Raw genomic sequence first — 17,372 nt, forward strand, 5'->3', positions numbered from 1 at the left:
GGCATCAACTGGAGTGATTGGGAGAAGCTTTGCCTACCAAAAAAATATGGTGGGTTAGGCTTTAAGAAGTTTCGGGACTTTAATTTGGCTATGCTTAGCAAGCAAGGTTGGAGATTCCTTACTACTCCGAATTCTCTTGTAAGTAAGATCTTTAAAGCTAAGTATTTTCATGATTGTGATTTTTTGAATGCGAGATTGGGTGCGAATCCTAGCTATGTTTGGAAGAGTTTGATGTCGGCCCAAGAGATAGTGAGAAAAGGAACAAGATGGAGGGTAGGGAAGGGGAATGCTATTCAGATTGGTACTAATCCATGGCTTCCAGATGATAACGTGGGGATGATAGAATCTGCTCTGCCTGATGAGATTAGGAATGCTACTGTTAACTACCTTATTGATGAGTCCAATGGGTATCGAAGATGGGATAGAGGAAAACTGGAACAATACTTCACAGAGAGAGATAGGAATTTGATTTATAAAGTTCCTGTGGTAAGTGGTAACCAGGAGGATAAGCTAATTTGGTTGCCAGAGCTGAAGGGTGATTTTACCGTAAAAAGTGCATACAAACTGTCCATGGGTGATATGACTGGTTCAGGGGTCGGAGTGGAGAGATTTTGGAAGTGGCTGTGGGATTCTAAAATTCCAGAGAAGTGCAAGGTGTTTATGTGGAGATCGATGCGAAATTGGTTGCCTACAACGGATGCATTAAAAGCCAAAAGATGTGATGTTTCGAATACGTGTATAATGTGTAACAACGATTCGGAATCTGTTCCTCATTTGTTTATTAGTTGTGCTTATGCTTTGCAATGTTGGCAGCTGGTGGGTATTGCTCTTAATATTAGTTCTTGTGTGTCTCTGCTTGATTTTATGGAATGGCTTGATGGCAGTGGTGAAGTAGATAAGAAGCAGCTGTGTGTAATGGTGTTGTGGAGTGTTTGGATAGCCAGGAACCAGATGTTATGGAACGGGATTAGAGAAACTCCAAGCCAGGTGGTTAATCGAGCTGGTCATGTGTTGCACCAGTGGCAATGTATTCAGAGGTCTCCGTTGAACAGGGTGTTAGCAGAAGGATTTGGAGGGGGTTCGGTTAAGTGGGAGAGACCAACGACAGGATGGACAAAGATTAATGTGGATGCGGCATGCTTCTCTGACTTTCCTTTTACAGGTTACGCAGCTGTAGAACGAGATGATAAAGGAAGATGGATTGCTGCCATATCCGATACAAGAGAAGAGCAACTGGCTCCAGTTGTGGCGGAGGCATGGGCATTGAAGGAAGCTCTGTCGTGGATAAAAAACAGAAACAAGAATAATGTTATGGTGGAAATGGACTGCTTACAGGTGGTTAGTTTGCTTCGAACAGAGTTTCAGCCGGTCTCGGCTCTTCTTTGTTGGTTGTTTGAATGTGTCAGTTTGTTAAAAACCTTGCCTAGTGTTAAGGTTAATTTTGTTTATCGTTCTGCGAATTTGGTTGCTCATTCCTTAGCTAGAGCAACATCTTCTATGTCAGGACGACGGTTTTGGTCGGATAATATTCCGAATTTCTTGTTGAATGCTTTTGTAACCGATTTAAATTAATAAAGCTTTCATTGATTATCAAAAAAAAAAACTAGTTCAACACCTGAACTGAACTGGTTATTTAATTAGGATCAAATGGTTAATTAACCATTTGATCAAAGAAAAAGTAGTAACGTGGCAATTTAATTAGAATCAAATAGTAAAATAACAATTTTATCAAAGAAAAAGTAGTAACGTGGCATCTTCTACACTCTTGTTGCAGGAAACTCCTACAATAGTTATTGCAGGAAAATTTTTGTTCTTATTTTTATTATATCTTCTACATACATACTAAATTGCAAATTAATTTTCCTGCCAAAATTCCTCTTCATCTTGCTCTTTTAGGCTTTAGCAAGACTAATAATACACTTCAGAGGCTGATCCATGGCTATTTAAAATGAAAATCTAGCTAGTATATAATATTACAAAAAAATGATAATTATTCTTTTAGACATCCCACATAGATTTCTCTAACGCCGTTTGTAATTCACTGATATTTCTTTTTCTTGATCCTCCTACACCTAAGAAATCAACGGTCATCACTTCTCCATTTAACGATGATAACCCACCATTTTGCTTATCATTTTCTCCATGAAAGAACCTGCAACTTTCTTGTTCTTCAATATTCTTGAATATTTCATGTTCCTCATTGTTATTGTTAAACATACTCACACCGTTCGCGTTGAAAAACTGATTCACATACCCATCGTTGCTCCCTGTCTGCTGATGATCAAAAGTTGACGGCGCCATTGTTGTAGCAGAGAAGCTCATCAAATTATTATTACAGCTCGAAGTTGCACCCATTTGAGCTGCTTTTTGAAGCAATGCAGTGGCTGACATCGAAGCCGATGCGTTAGCTACATGTGATGCACTGCCTTCGAACATTAACGGTAACGAATTTGCAGTTAGCTGAAGCGAAGAAGACGACGACGAAGAAGAATTTGATATTAATGAAGTACCAAGAAGGGTAGCAGATGAGTTAAACATGGTTTGTGATGTGGGAAGATGATTGAAGTTTGATATTAGAGGAGTTTGATGTTCATGGGTGGTGTTCTTTATGATAGGTATGGGTATGAGATTTGGTGTTAATAGTTCTTGGTTCTGTTTGTTATTTTCTTCGGTTAGGGCATCACAAAAAGCTCTATGTGTAATGAAGCTATCCCTCCTGAAAGAAAGAAAAAAACTTGATGTCAAAAATTAAAATAATTCATTAATTTTTGTGCATTATATAATTATTCGCAATTGAAAACATCGAGTAATTTTTTGTTAAACACCTCAATATTTTTTTATTTAAAGTTTATTCAATTTTATAAATTGCAAAAATATAATAACTCGTGTATAACATTGTTGAAATTTAAAGTTTATTGTGTTGCAAATGAAAAACACATTTTAATTTATAATTTAATTTGCATTTAACTCATATTAATATGGACCATAAATTAGTTGTTGAATGATATTAGGTAAAATGGTTTTTTATATTTATAATTTTGATTATTTTGTCAAATATATTTTCAAAAATAATTTTAAAATTTTGATATGCCCGTTTTGTAAATTGAGATAAATATATCTAACCATCTATTTTAATCTACTTTTAGACACATTATCTTTATTTTAAATCAAAATAACGCTTTTTAAACTGAAGACCATTGATATAAAATCCATTCATGGAGATTTTTTTTTAAATAGATATATATTGTGTTAATTGTAAAATTGATGGACCAGAATATTTATATTATATTTTATTGAATGGTCAAAACTGCAAATATAAAGTATCGTTTTGTTTATTATCGTAAGTTTAGCAAACTAGAGATAATATTAATAGAAAAAAAATAAAATTAATAATAATAATAATACACCGTCATATCCAATTTTGTGGACCCCACAAAGACTTTATGACTTGAATTAGTCATGTTGATTTTCTTGAGAAACTAATTTTGTCGACTTAACATTTTTGAAATGTTGATTAAGGCTATAGTTAAATATAAGTATTTCATTATTGAACATTTGTCAAACAAATACTTAAAGACAATTACTTTAATTATATATCAAAAACTCATTAATCTATACTGATTAATTAATACATAAACTACGTATATACTAGTAATATTTAAGAATAAAGGTCATTCTTTCTAGATTAAGGGACGATTTCATATAAATGTAACATGACCCCTTAATAATTCAGTCTATAACACTTCAAATTAAGTCTAATCATATCAACCTTAATTTTCTATATCTCATAACACATGAAAAATAAGAGTGAGGATATTAAATTTGAATTGACAAAAAATATATATATTGAAATTGGAATAAGAATATATTGAATAAAAATATCTCTATGGTTGCTTTCCATATATGCTCTGAAAACACTCATGCAATTAGTCTTATTCGGAAAAGTCATGGACTAAATTGTAAAAATGTATTAATTTAATTTATATATGTGACCGACTCACAAATTCAAGGACCAAAATTAATTAAAATGAATTGATTGTATAAATGAACTAACCTGGAGAAAATGATGCCACAGTCACATTTATACTCCTTGGTACCACAAGTCTTGAAATGAGCTTTCCAGTCAGATTGAACTGCATATTTCTTCAAACATTTATCACATTTCCATTTCTTTTCGCCATGTTTTCGACTAAAATGCTTCTTGATTCCGGTAAGATCACCGAGTGCTCGTGCTGGATTATGATGGACACATGAAGGCTCCGGACAAATATAAACCCTTTTCTTGATTTCATCGCTTGTTCTTTGCTTCAGCTTCCATGGCAGATTGTGACCTCTTCGGTGTAACTGAAGATTTTGGTCTCTTTGGAAACCTTTCTTGCAAATTTCACATATGAATCTGTTTTTAGCGACGAGTGTGTTTGGTGACAATGCTATAACTTCTGCACTAGGGTCTGCATAAATATGTACATAAATTGATTTACTTAATGGCAACAGAAATATTTCAAGGCAATTTTAGTTTACTCTTTATATATAGGCTAAACTCATCCTAAAGTCCCTATACTATTAGCTTTTATTTCACTTGGCCTTTAACAAATTTTTTACGTTTAAGTAGTCCCTTAACTATTTAGTTTTTACACTACGGTCCTTTTGCGGATGAAACTATATAAGAATGTCGCCGTTTTAATTACATGAAACGACGACGTTTTATGCCTAAAAGGACCACATGTGTACAAAATAAATGTTAAAAAATCACATAAATGTAATATTTGTCAAGAACCAAGTGAAATAAAAAATAATAATACAAGAACTTCATGATGAGTATAGCCTTATATATATAGAGTGTTTATCCCATGCATTGGTTGTGCCATGTCATAATTACAACAAGCCAATGAGAATTTGCGATAGGGAATCTTTCATTTATTACTTAATTTTTTTATTATGAATTTTTCCACATGGCTAACGCACCATTGGTTTGTTGCACGAATGACATGGCGCAACGGTTGCGTGCAATAATTTTTCTTATATATATATAGTCATATAGACACAGCGATGCAATAACCGCTACTAATGTGATATTGAAAACGCCAATTTATCAATATAATTATAATATATATTATGAAATTGAAATAAATATTTCTAAAGATAATTTTAAAGAAATGTTTTTAAAAAATAATTTTGACAATATGATGACCAATCTGTTTTGCGAGTCCTCACAATTATATGGAAGAAGCAAATAAAAAAATAAAGGTTCTAATTAAGAAAAATAAGACACAATAGTTTATGTTATTTTTATACTAAATTAGTCCTTAACTTTTATAAAAAAATTCTACAATAAAAAATTATATTTTTACAATAACATATAATTTTAATAAAATTTGACATATATTTTTTAAAATTATATAAAAGAAAGTCTTCAATTATGGTGTAATCTATCATAAAACTAAGTTAATGTGATAAAATTTAATTTGTTTTTACGAATTAAATCATTTGTTATTTACAGTTTGAATATAATTATTAAGACTCATAAAATTGACGGACCATACTGTATGCCAATTTGGTTAAAATTGTGGATAAGTAAAATCATTTTGCTTATTGATAATGAAATATATACATGTAAAATAAATTTATATGATTATTATGTGATTAAGTTCTTAAAGCACATTAATTAATGTGAGAAAATTGAAAATAATAAGAGAGAATATATAGGAGAGGGAAGTGCAAGAGTCCATGGAAAGGAATATATGTTTTACTTACCACAAAGAGTTAAAAACAAAAGAAATAAAAGTAGGTCAAAGGCAAGCCAATAGTTTCATTGCAATTATTGAGATATTCCTATCCAATAATTGAATCCACTTCAATATACTACAAAAACATCTTTCTAAACCCTACATTTTTATACATACTACAATTTTTATATGTGAATTAAAAAAAGCATACCGACAAAGAAAGATATCAAATTGGAAAAATAGGGATTCAGAAAACTGAAAGTCTTTTAGATTGATGTCTTCAATTGAACTGAATCTGTAAGTCTCTAACCACAAGATTTTTCTTTTTGTTATGATTAATATTAAAGATAAAGATAAAATTAAAATAAATTGATTATATAATTACAAATTAGATTACTTAACCTTCAAATAAGTTCCAGAAACGTACTTTTAATTCCTATAGCAACTTTCTTTTTTTAAAAAATAAAGGCCTAATACCTTAAAACAAACTCGGACCTTATAATCCTTTTTCGATCCTACCTTGATGTTGAAAATTTGTCAATTTTACTTTATTTCGCATTTTATCGTTTGCAATTGAAACGATAAAATTCGAAATAGGGTGAAATTGACAAGTTTTCAACGTTAGGGTAGGATTGAAAAGGGACTATAAAATTGAAGTTTTTTTAAGACATTAAGCCAAAAATAAAATATAAGAGTTCATATTTTTGCACTTACTGAGCTATACACTTTTTTCAAAACAGTTAACGACAATCTTCGTAACGAACTTCATTAGTCCAACAACTGAAATTTGCCCAATCAATTCCGGCAATATTACATATGTGAACGGCAAATTGCCTGAGTGAAAAATAACAAATGGAATATCAATTGTTTGCCGGCAGTGATTGGTAACCTCCGGTTGTTGAAAAGGTAAAAATTTTGTTATACTAATATAACAAATGAAATGTCGATAATGACATGTATAAAAAATATATAATTTGGTAATCGTAAAATTTTAAACTCCAAATATAGCTTGTAATTACTTGTTTTTTTGATATTTTGAGAAGGGTGGAGCGCTTGTAACATATATAAGTAAGGAAATTAGTCCATATATAAACGATAGAAGTGAATTATTATTGAAGTAATAATTAAATGAAAACATCATTTTATATAAATATATAAAATTAAGAAACAGTATACAAAAAGACATATGATTTTCTCACCCTTAATTAATAAAGTTAAGGTCTTAATAATGGATTTTTCTTCACTACTTTCAAAAAACAAATGAAATTAAAATTAAAGTATAGGTTTCTTAGTTTATCATATAAAGATATAAAAACCAAGAAAATACTGAAAATATCTGGGAAATCAACATCTAAAAAGAATTCAAAACACGCAATTATTCGCCATAATTCTTTTAAAAATCTCCTTTAAAAATCTCCCGTTTTTATGAAAATGAAAGTTCGATTATTAAAATATAACAAATTAAACGTCAATGACCGCTCCGTAAGTAATCGATATACATATTACCTGGGTTTCCAGGTAAGTTTCTCTTCCTTTTATGAGTGGCACTGAAGTGATGATTTAGTTGCTGTTCTTCAACTTCTTCTCCAACAGCAGAAGATAAACTTCCATTTTCACCTCTATTATTTGACATTTAAATGAAACAAAAAACAAAAACAAAAATATTTGAGTAAAACCCTTTAATTTTACTTTCTTGAAATTCTTGATCTTCTGATTCTGCTCTTTTTGTTTAAGCTTAAGAAAACAAAGATAAAATATTGGGATTTTGTTATGAGACAAAAACCAAGAAAGTCTCCTTTATTTCTGGTAGAGAAAAGCTTTGTTTCTTGATTTTGTTTTGGATGTGTATTCTAAATATTAATATGTTTTATCTTAGCTTTCTTGGGGTTGCCCTACATCAATATATGTATATTACTCTAAATTAAAATCATATGCTAAAATGTAAATACCTTTTTCTACTCTATCTTGTCTAAAGTAAGAAATGAAGTCAAAATATAATGATAGCAATAAATATACAAATAAAAAGAGAAATTAATTTAAGAGAAAATGACTTTTTGATGTTTAGTCATTTTAGTAGAATATTGCCTTTGGTGACTTGATGTGTTGTTTGTTTGTTGGGATGTGATTAATTTGAAAAAGAAGATATTTATAAGATATTAGTGTTTAAAATTTATATTTTCACTCACGGAATATATTGTTGAATTTTAAAAATGGTCATATAATTATTTTGTTTTATTTTATAATTGGAAGGGAAGAGCACTTGTGGGAGTAATCGAACTCACGATCTAACAGTTTACTGTCCAACGACCTATTGATATGTAATTATTTTAGTTCAATGGAGAGAACATTAAATATAGAGGTGGATTCAAACATTTAAAAAACAAAACACGGAAATAAAAAAAGAATAATAAAGTAATTAAAGAACGCCTGAAAAAATTCGATGATTGACAGCTAGAAAAATGACCGTTCATGATACTTTTTTGGATTTGTTTTTTTATCAATTGACTTTAACTAATTAAATTTTAAATGAAAAATTTCTTCATAAAATAAAAATAAAAATACTCATTCAATTCTAAATAGAAAAGTATTAAATTTTAGTTTTTTTATTTCAAATTAATGAAAATTAGTTATTATTTGAATTTTGAATGATAAAATAATAAATGTAGCATCATTAACTACAATGGAATGCATGAAAAATATTTACTAATTGACAGAAAGAAAAAGTAAATTTAGGACTAGAGTACATAATTAACCAAGAGTAAATATTTTGTATTAAATAATTTTATTTATTTAAATAAATTAAAAAATTGACATTTGTATTATTTTTTAAGGGTATTGCTATTCGCCGCCCCCTTTTGCTTACCACCGCACAGGCAAAAGACATTTTCTGCCCTTTTAGAAAAATTTGCAAAAAAAAAAAACCAAGATTCTCTCAACTTATTCGAACACATTCGGAAAAATATGTAAAAAGCCGAGTAAAATGACGGATAACGAGTATAATTCGTCGGGAAACGAGTATCGGCATTCGGAAACAAGTTTTTCCGGCTTTTCTGGGGTAATAATTAAATTTTTTAAATATTTTTTTAAATTTTTTCAAGGGGGACGATTGGATTTCACGTTCCCTCCAGAGGAGGGGACGATTGGATTTCACGTTCCCTCCAGAGCAGAGGACGTGAAATTCCACGTCCTCTCCTCTAGAGGGGACGCCAATTTTGGGCGTCCCCTCTTCTAGAGAGGACGCTCGCGTCCTCTCTAGAAGAGGGGACGCCGGCGTTTGGCGTCCCCTCTAGAGGAGGGGACGCCCAACTCTACGTCCCCTCTTCTAGAGGGGACGTGGAGCTGGGCGTCCCCTCCTCTAGAGGGGACGCCCAACGCCGGCGTCCTCTCCTCTGGAGAGGACGCCGGCGTCCCCTTTTCCGGCCGCGACCGAAACGTCGCGGCCGGAAATTAATTAATGCTAAAAAAACGTTGAAATTAACTTTTAATAATTACAGTAATTTTTTATTCCATATTATTACGACTTTTTATTACATATTATTTCGATTTGTTAAACGTAAGTATTTATGTTTTGCAGGTTGATTTAGAAGATTATGGCGGTGATGGAATTGATTACAGCGATTGGTTTAAGCTAGATCATGGGTTTGATAGTGATGTTGAAGCAATTACTTGGGCTAAGAGTACTGCTATAAAGATTGGATTTGAATTAGTCATTTCGTCACATAAGAACGAGGGGAAAAAGAAGCTTCTACGATGTGCTCGGGGTGAGCGTTACAGAGGTTCATTCACAGATTCTGATTCCTTCGTACGGAAAAATACGAAGACAAAAGCGTGTAAGTGCAAATTTAAAATTATTGTCAAATTAGGAAAGACTGCATGGTTTATACTTACAGATCCTGGTATTTCGAGTACACACAACCATGCTCTAGCTGTGTATCCTGAAGGATACCGTCAGATGAGTGGGCTGAGTGGCGAGGCCAAAGAAATTGTGCGAGATATGACTGCGGCACAAGCGAAGCCGTGTTCTATCATGGCAGCTTTAAAAGAAAAAGTACCATCTGACAACCCTAGAATAAAGCAAGTGTACAACTATAGAGAGACTTTGAGAAAGTCTAGCTTTGAGGGTAGAGATGTGGTTGGGCAATTTTATCACATGGCTCAGCAAAATGATTATGTACACTGGACTCTTGCTGAGGAGGATACAGGTGTGTTGACCCATATTTTCATGGCTCATCCTGATTCAGTGAGACTACTTCGTACGTACTACTGGATCATCGGCATGGACTCCACGTACAAGACGAACAAGTACAAGCTGCCTTTTTTGGAGATTATTGGAATGACTCCTTGCAACAAGAACTTCATAATTGCATATGCAATTATGAAGGATGAGACTGAAGGGAGCTACAGATGGGTATTGGAGAGACTGAGGTATTTAATTATAATTATGTTATTTGATATTTTAATGATATTCAAATTCAAATTACTTATTAAATCATCGGGCAATAATGCAGGTGCTTGATTGGGGAACATATTCATCCGAGCGCTATTCTTACTGATCGAGAATTGGGGCTTATGAGACCAGTGTCAGAGGTTTTCCCACGTTCTTCTCATCTACTATGTACGTGGCACATAAATAAGGACGTAGAAGATAGAGTGTACAGAATTAGTGGGAAAAACCAAGAGTTTGCTGAAATTTTCAAGAATAGTACATGGAAGAAAATTATCAGAGCGCCAAGTTTTGATAAATATAACATAGCTGTGGAGCACTTCAGAGATCGGTTTAAAGGTTTTCCAGGGTTGATACAGTACATTGAGGGGACTTGGCTGGGACACAGAGAGAAGTTCGTATCTTGCTGGACGGACTTAGTCCTACATTTTGGAAACACCACCACATGTAGAGTCGAGAGCGCACATGCTCAGCTTAAGCAGTGGCTCAACTCTAGCACCGGTGCTCTGGACACAGTCTGGACGAAGGTCGACAAAGTTATACAGTCGCAGCTGATAGATATCCGGTAACATTCTTCTCGAGTAATATTAGTACTTATACAAACTATGTTGTCATTGTTATTAACATAAATGTTTTAAAATTACTGCAGCAAAACACTTGAGGACTCCAGACGGACTATTGGCGTACATCGACGCGGTTTTCCATTTGACAAGCTCTCATGCAGAGTGTCGCATTACTGTCTGGATTTAATATCGAAAGAACTAAGGCGTATGCGAGAATTGAGTACCGATGTCTACGATCGCTGTGGTTGTGTGGTTAGATCAACACATCAGATCCCCTGTGCATGTGAGCTGCGAGCGGTGGTCGATTCAGGTATCACGCACCACTTTCATCGAATACTAATATTAAAAATATTAATATTGTTATTGAAAGCTAATATGTGTTATTTGTAGGTAACCCGATCAGCCTTGACAGTATACACCCGTTTTGGACGAAACTTGTTATTCTCGGCGATGGGTTGGACACATCTGCGCAACCCGATTTTGCTGGTTTTCAGACTGAGGAACATCAGTATTTTCACGAGGTCGCCGAGGAGGTCATGACTAAGGATCCTTCAGTGTTGCGTGATATTTCTCGTATTGTTCGAGAGCGACTTCACCCCGAAGACTTAGGCTACATGGAACCAGAAGTTAAAACAAATGTCAAAGGTCGACCAAAGGGGAGCAAATCAACGAAGCGGGATCCGAGTCGTCATGAGTACAAGGACCGTGTACCTGGTCGTCCTAAATCTTCCAAAGCTCAGAAAAATCGTACATCCGCGTCAGGTAATTATCATCCACTAATATTCGTTATGTACGTCTACTGTAGTAGTATCCTTGTTATTTATAATAATATTTTTTTTATTTCCCGCAGCTGGTTTGCAAAATGCGGAGGTTATTCCAGGATTCCTTTTACCATTCGTTGACGAGCTTGTGGACGTGCGTGGAGACGGCAACTGTGGATTTCGCGTGGTGGCAGACCACATATATGGTGACGAGAAGATGTGGGGAATGACTAGAATGAACATTGCAAACGAAATCTCCGCCCACCCTTATCGATACGAGGGTATTTTCATTGATGGGTTGCAAGCGGCCATTACACGTATTAGCTGGGAAGGCGGAGAGTGTGGCCCTAGCTACTGGATGCAGGTATTTAATTGAATTATATAAATTTATCACAAAGTTATTATATTTTTTTAAAAAAATGATATTTATATTCTGACTTATTAAATGGATGCAGGTATTGGATGACTTGTTCCCTATTGCCACTATCTTCAATGCAGCTGTTATTTACATACAAGGCGGGTCTAATCCGATGGCCACTCTTGTCAGTGAATAGAGTGCAACCTAACGTCAACCAGATCCAGGCTATTGCCTCCACCTCTGCAGTACGGTCACGCCTACATAAGCTGATGATCGACTCAATCAGCACACCTCCCTGGGCAAAATGCTTGCTCGTCTTACTCACAAGATCCTCTGGTGAAATACCTAAAATCTGTACGCAGTAAGCCATCAGCTGAGCCTTGTTCGGCTGACCTGAAAACATAATTTCGCAATTTAAATTAATATCACGCAATAGGTACAGTAAATTTCTAGAAAAAATTGGGCAGCACTTCCCCTAAAAATGAGCATCACCCATTTTTCAGGGAAGTCCTGCAAAGAAATTACAATTGGCAAACCAAAACACAATCCACATTAAACAACTAATTTGTCTAAATATTTTATTAAATAACCTAAAACAATTAACTTATTCTAAATAACATTAAATGTAAAAAATATAACAGAATATCGCACCTGAAACCATAGCCCCAGCAACTGGAATCCGAAGAATATGCCACACGTCATGTAATGTGATGGTCATCTCCCCGAATGGCATGTGAAAAGAGTTTGTATCTGGCTGCCATCGCTCCACAAATGCAGAAAGGAGCGGGATATCCAGATGATCAAACATGATAAACGGGAGATGTGATATCTCAGTCCCGTCTATCAGCACCTTAACCTCCTCTGAGGCCGTCTCATACCACTGTCTCAGCTTCTTCAGAGCTCCATGTCTAGTCTGACACTTCAGCACGCCTCTGTCCGCCCCATCCCATAGCCGAGAAGCGACATGCCCGAGAAAACTAGGAATAACAGTGTCATCCTCGGGTCCACCAGGTACTGGACCAGTAACGGTCCACACGTCAACCTCTTCAGGTCGTCTGTTCGACCCTGAAAGTAACAGTAAACATAATTAAATTACATTTAATTTTTTAACAATATTATTAAATTAATTATAATCATTTAATTATATTTACCTGATGACGAGTCGCCAACGAACCGACCACCTGCACCCTTTTTCCGTTTAGAAATGTAAATTTTTTCACTTGGCTCGTCCTCTGGCTCGTCCTCTGGCTCGTCCTCTGAGCTCACAAAATCATCAGACTCTCTAAGATCCTCAACAGAAATGCGGACCTCATCGGGAGAAGTATGCGCTTGTTTCTTCCGTCGAGCCGAGGCAGAAACTTTACGCGTCGTAACGTGACGGGCTCCCGATCCCCCTAATTCTGGGGCCAAAAACGTCTTCCCCATACGCTTTCTGCCCTGCAATTATAATAATTTAAATTATAGAAATAATATATATTAAATTAAATAAATTTGTAAAATTATTTAATTTATTTCAAATAATTATTTATTTTAAATTTATTTTTTTTTTTTAAAAAAAATAAATTATATTAAATTACGGAACGGGCGTCCGGCGTCCCCTCCGGAAGAGGGGACGCCGGACGCCCACGTCTCCTCCGGAAGGGGGGACGCCGTTTCCGGCGTCCCCTCTTCCGGAGGGGACGCCGTTCGTCCCCTCCGGAAGGGGGGACGCCGAAAACGGCGTCCTCCCTTCCGGAGGGGACGCCAGCGTCCCCTGTCCCCTCCGGAAGGGGGGACGCCGTTTCCGGCGTCCCCCCTTCCGGAGGGGGACGAACGGCGTCCCCTCCGGAAGGGGGGACGCCGTTTTCGGCGTCCCCCCTTCCGGAGGGGACGCCGCACGTTCCCTCCGGAAGAGGGAACGTGGGAAATCCACGTTCCCTCTTCCGGAGGGAACGTGGGATTTCACGTCCCCTCCGGAAGAGGGGACGCCGGTTTCCGGCGTCCCATCCTCCGGAGGGGACGTGAAATCCCGTTTTCTATTTTTTAAATTGTTTTTTTAAAAAAAAAAACCGAAATTAATAAAAAAAAATACTTACCGGAGGTTGTCGATTTCTATCTCGTTCCAAATCCGACATTTTCGTAAAATATGAATTTGTGAAAAGTTGAATGAGTTGAGAGGATTTAGTTTTTTTTTTATGAATTGGTTATCTATTGAAAATGTGAAAAGGGTAAAATTGTCCTTCGCCTGTGCGGTGGTAAGCAAAAGGGGGCGGCGAATAGCAATCCAGTTTTTTAACTACCTGTGAATTTAGGAGAGCGAATAATTATTTTCTCTCACATAAAATATATAGATTCGCACGGTTAAAAGTAACAGAAAAAATGTACCTTAGCCACCATTTTCACTTTATAAGTGAAATTATTGTTAATTCCTAAATTAATCTTTATGCAATGATAGTCGTCATGGAGCGGTAAATTACCAAAAAGGCCTTGTCACGGGTGAGCATAAATTGGAAAGAATCCTTCTCGATTCTCTAAAACAACACACTAATAATGAACAAAGGATCAATTTACCCCCTCCAACTTAATACAAAATATCAAAAAAATCATTTTAAAAACTTTAAAATCAAACAAATCCACAATTTTGCACATTATCATCAAAATAGACCTCTCCCCACTCTCACTTCCACCATAAAAAAATGGGATCAAGTTTAAAAAAAACTATTAATATTTTATTTATTTCTAAAATTGATTTTTGATAATTTTAAATTTTTTATTAATTATTTATAATTTTAAAAGTAATAATTATTTTATTTTCCAATAAAAATTTAAAGATTATTTTGTTTTTTCCTTCTTCTCCGAACAGCTCCCTCCGCTCCGATTTCTCCGTCAGTGGTACTTCAAAACAAAAAAGTACTACTGCTCCTCGCGCGGGGGAGCAACTGCTCCTTGTTTGGAAGATTTGTTGCTCCTCGTTTTAGAGAATAGATCTGCAGTTCCCCGCTTTGCTTTCGAGGAACAGATCTGCTCCTCGCCTGAGCAAATCCTCCTCGATGGCAGCTGATGTGGCGGTCGTGGAGCGGTAGGTGGCAGTGTTGGGTGTCAGTTTTTGATTTTCGATTAATTAGAACAATTAGGTTTAATTAGTGTTAGTTAGAGTTCTATTTGTTGTATTTAATTAATATTAAATTAGGATTAATTAGGATTAATTTTTATAATTATCAATCTCACTCTTTTTTGGTACTTTTGTATAAGAAGGGTCTATTTAATTAAAGTGTATATTTACAATTTGTTTGGCCTAAAAATTTTAAAATAACTTTTTTAATATTTCGTATCAAGAATAATTTGATTCTATGTTCCAAAAATAAATCTCCTGCCTTTCACGTGCATGACTAAAGCCGATGCTTCATATTATTACATGTAAAAAGTTGAGGGTTAAATTAATTAGTCATTAATGGATAATTTAAAATTAAGCTAATGTTTCTCCATGCCAAATAAAATATCATAAACAACTACTCCATAAGATTATTTATTTATTTGGCCTGCAAGACAGAGAAATGACTTCCTTATCTTATTTAGTAGACCACGATGGAATATTAATATAACAATACCCATCAAAATTTTAAAAAACTAATTCTTTTAAATGTCATTTAAATTTATAACTTTCAAAGGTTTGAAATTCATTATCATTTCATGCAAGATTGTGTAACAATACGTTTACTACTCTTTCTAATCTTTATATTGTTTAAATTCATAGTCATACTGTAGTATAATTAGATTTTCATTTTTTTAATGATATTCCATAATATAGGCAAAATTATTTATCTATCACCAACTTTAACCAATTTGCCAAATACATTTATAATTTTTAAATCTCGTCAAATATATCATCATTCGTTTGGAGTAGACGGGACATAATACTATATGTTTACGTATACAAACTAATCACGCTTAACGTATAAACGATACATATAATAAAATTTGAAAAATACAGTATTTTAACATAGTACTCATTATTCTTTTATAAAATGACTCATTTAAAATTATTAAGAAGTCATTTATCTCTGTATTTTCCACATTTGTTTCAACGGAAATTTAGCGTTGAGAAAAAGAAAAAGAAAAATGAACTTGGTTTGTGTCACCTCTTAACATATGGATCACCATATAATTGTCAAGTGATATAAGTGAAAATAATTAGTGATTAGTACGTATTTAGTGCAAGATGAATTCCAAATTATGTGTCATCTGATTTAAGCAAAAAGTACAAATTTTTTTTTATAGTTTTCATAAAAGTACAAATCAGCCCTTTTACTTTTTTGGGGTATAATTAAGCCCTCTTTGTTTTCAGATAGAACAAATAACCTCTTTCATCCAACATCATTACAAACACTTGTTAATGACTTACATGTCTCTCATAATCATATAGAAAAAAAGTTCAAAAAATAATTTTAGTATTTAAAATATTTACTAAAAATTTGAGGGGGTAAGTGTCCCAAAAGTAAAATAAGAGGGTTTATTTGTTCGATTTTAAAATAATAAAGGTTTAATTGTTCAATTTTAAAAACACGGGAGCTTAATTGTGCCCAGAAAAAATAAAAGTACTGATCTGTACTTTTAAAAAAAATTCGAAGGCTTTTTTATACCTTCTGTCTCTGATTTACTATTCTGAGAGCTTTAATTTGAAATTTGTACAGCATTGTAAATATAAAAAATAACATGAAAGGGGTAACTTATATCAGGTGTGCATAGTATATATATAGTACTACTGACATAAATATAAATTGAAATTACGCATTATTGTACTATTTATTAATCGTTTAGTCACCTCTCGTAATTAAATGACATTTTATTTGACCATTTTAGAGATTAGATGCACATGTATAAATAGTAGCATTTGTTTAGCTTTTTACAACTCATGGCAGGAAAGTGTCATCGTTACTTCAATACTGCTTCATAGTTTTTTTGATATCAAAAATCGGTCGCGGATGTTGGAAAAAATTGATTGAAAACTGTATTTTATTAATAAAATAGTTGATGATATTTTTTCCCCGTTAATTCGTATGTGTCATAGAAGTTTTTTTTTTTGATAATTGGGGAGGGGGAAGCGTTTGTGGGAGGAATTGAACCCACGACCTAACATTTGCTACTCAGCGCTTATACCATTTGAGCTACAGCTCGTTGGTGTCATAGAAGTTTTTTAATCATACTTTATGGTGCTTTTAATCATCACAAAATGATGTAATTCAATACCTAATTTGCAACTAAAAAAGTGACGAATTTTTTATGATTAATAAGAATAATTATTAGTACTATCTTGAAATTATTATTAAAATTACTATATTTATATTTCAATTTCATTTAACTAAAATTCTCTACAAGGATTTCATCTAATACCTATATATATAAAAAATAGAGAAAATAAAAATTTGATGTTATTTGTTATTTTTTGTTATCTTTCTTATTTTGATAATTGAGAAAAAGAGAACTCTTGTGGAAATTTTTTTTGTTCTCCTAATGGTTAGTCAAATAGTACAAATATTATAT

General features: G+C 33.8%; 3 protein-coding genes across 3 annotated transcripts; 1 reads left to right on the top strand and 2 right to left on the bottom strand.

Moving 5' to 3' along the window:
- Nucleotides 1-1,858: 1,858 nt before the first annotated feature.
- LOC126675106 (zinc finger protein GAI-ASSOCIATED FACTOR 1-like) lies at nucleotides 1,859-7,599 on the bottom strand. Its single transcript, XM_050369689.2, has 3 exons — nucleotides 7,233-7,599; nucleotides 4,055-4,451; nucleotides 1,859-2,716 (listed from the first exon to the last, which is right to left on the bottom strand). Exons 1-3 carry the CDS (start codon nucleotides 7,357-7,359, stop codon nucleotides 1,999-2,001), a joined length of 1,242 nt encoding a protein of 413 aa, XP_050225646.1. The 5' UTR covers nucleotides 7,360-7,599; the 3' UTR covers nucleotides 1,859-1,998.
- A 1,651-nt stretch (nucleotides 7,600-9,250) lies between these two features.
- On the top strand, nucleotides 9,251-12,048 carry LOC126671198 (protein FAR1-RELATED SEQUENCE 5-like). The gene is made up of 6 exons (XM_050364931.2): nucleotides 9,251-10,151; nucleotides 10,235-10,735; nucleotides 10,820-11,043; nucleotides 11,124-11,495; nucleotides 11,584-11,858; nucleotides 11,950-12,048. Exons 1-6 carry the CDS (start codon nucleotides 9,679-9,681, stop codon nucleotides 12,046-12,048), a joined length of 1,944 nt encoding a protein of 647 aa, XP_050220888.2. The 5' UTR covers nucleotides 9,251-9,678.
- A 303-nt stretch (nucleotides 12,049-12,351) lies between these two features.
- Nucleotides 12,352-14,228, bottom strand: LOC126671202 (uncharacterized). Its single transcript, XM_050364939.1, has 4 exons — nucleotides 14,217-14,228; nucleotides 13,004-13,289; nucleotides 12,504-12,917; nucleotides 12,352-12,362 (listed from the first exon to the last, which is right to left on the bottom strand). Exons 1-4 carry the CDS (start codon nucleotides 14,226-14,228, stop codon nucleotides 12,352-12,354), a joined length of 723 nt encoding a protein of 240 aa, XP_050220896.1.
- Nucleotides 14,229-17,372: the final 3,144 nt, after the last annotated feature.

This window comes from Mercurialis annua, linkage group LG3 (genome assembly GCF_937616625.2).
Source record: "Mercurialis annua linkage group LG3, ddMerAnnu1.2, whole genome shotgun sequence".
NCBI classification, from domain to species: Eukaryota; Viridiplantae; Streptophyta; class Magnoliopsida; order Malpighiales; family Euphorbiaceae; genus Mercurialis; species Mercurialis annua.

Coding starts and splice junctions, on each gene's coding strand:
- LOC126671202 (XM_050364939.1), bottom strand. Junction 12,918..13,003: donor CGTTGGCGACTCGTCATCAG/GTAAATATAATT, acceptor TGTTACTTTCAG/GGTCGAACAGACGACCTGAA.
- LOC126675106 (XM_050369689.2), bottom strand. CDS start 7,359: ATGTCAAATAATAGAGGTGAAAATGGAAGTTTATCTTCTGCTGTTGGA. Junction 4,452..7,232: donor AAACTTACCTGGAAACCCAG/GTAATATGTATA, acceptor ATATTTATGCAG/ACCCTAGTGCAGAAGTTATA. Junction 2,717..4,054: donor TGTGGCATCATTTTCTCCAG/GTTAGTTCATTT, acceptor TCTTTCTTTCAG/GAGGGATAGCTTCATTACAC.
- LOC126671198 (XM_050364931.2), top strand. CDS start 9,679: ATGAGTGGGCTGAGTGGCGAGGCCAAAGAAATTGTGCGAGATATGACT. Junction 10,736..10,819: donor TCGCAGCTGATAGATATCCG/GTAACATTCTTC, acceptor AAATTACTGCAG/CAAAACACTTGAGGACTCCA. Junction 11,496..11,583: donor AAATCGTACATCCGCGTCAG/GTAATTATCATC, acceptor TATTTCCCGCAG/CTGGTTTGCAAAATGCGGAG.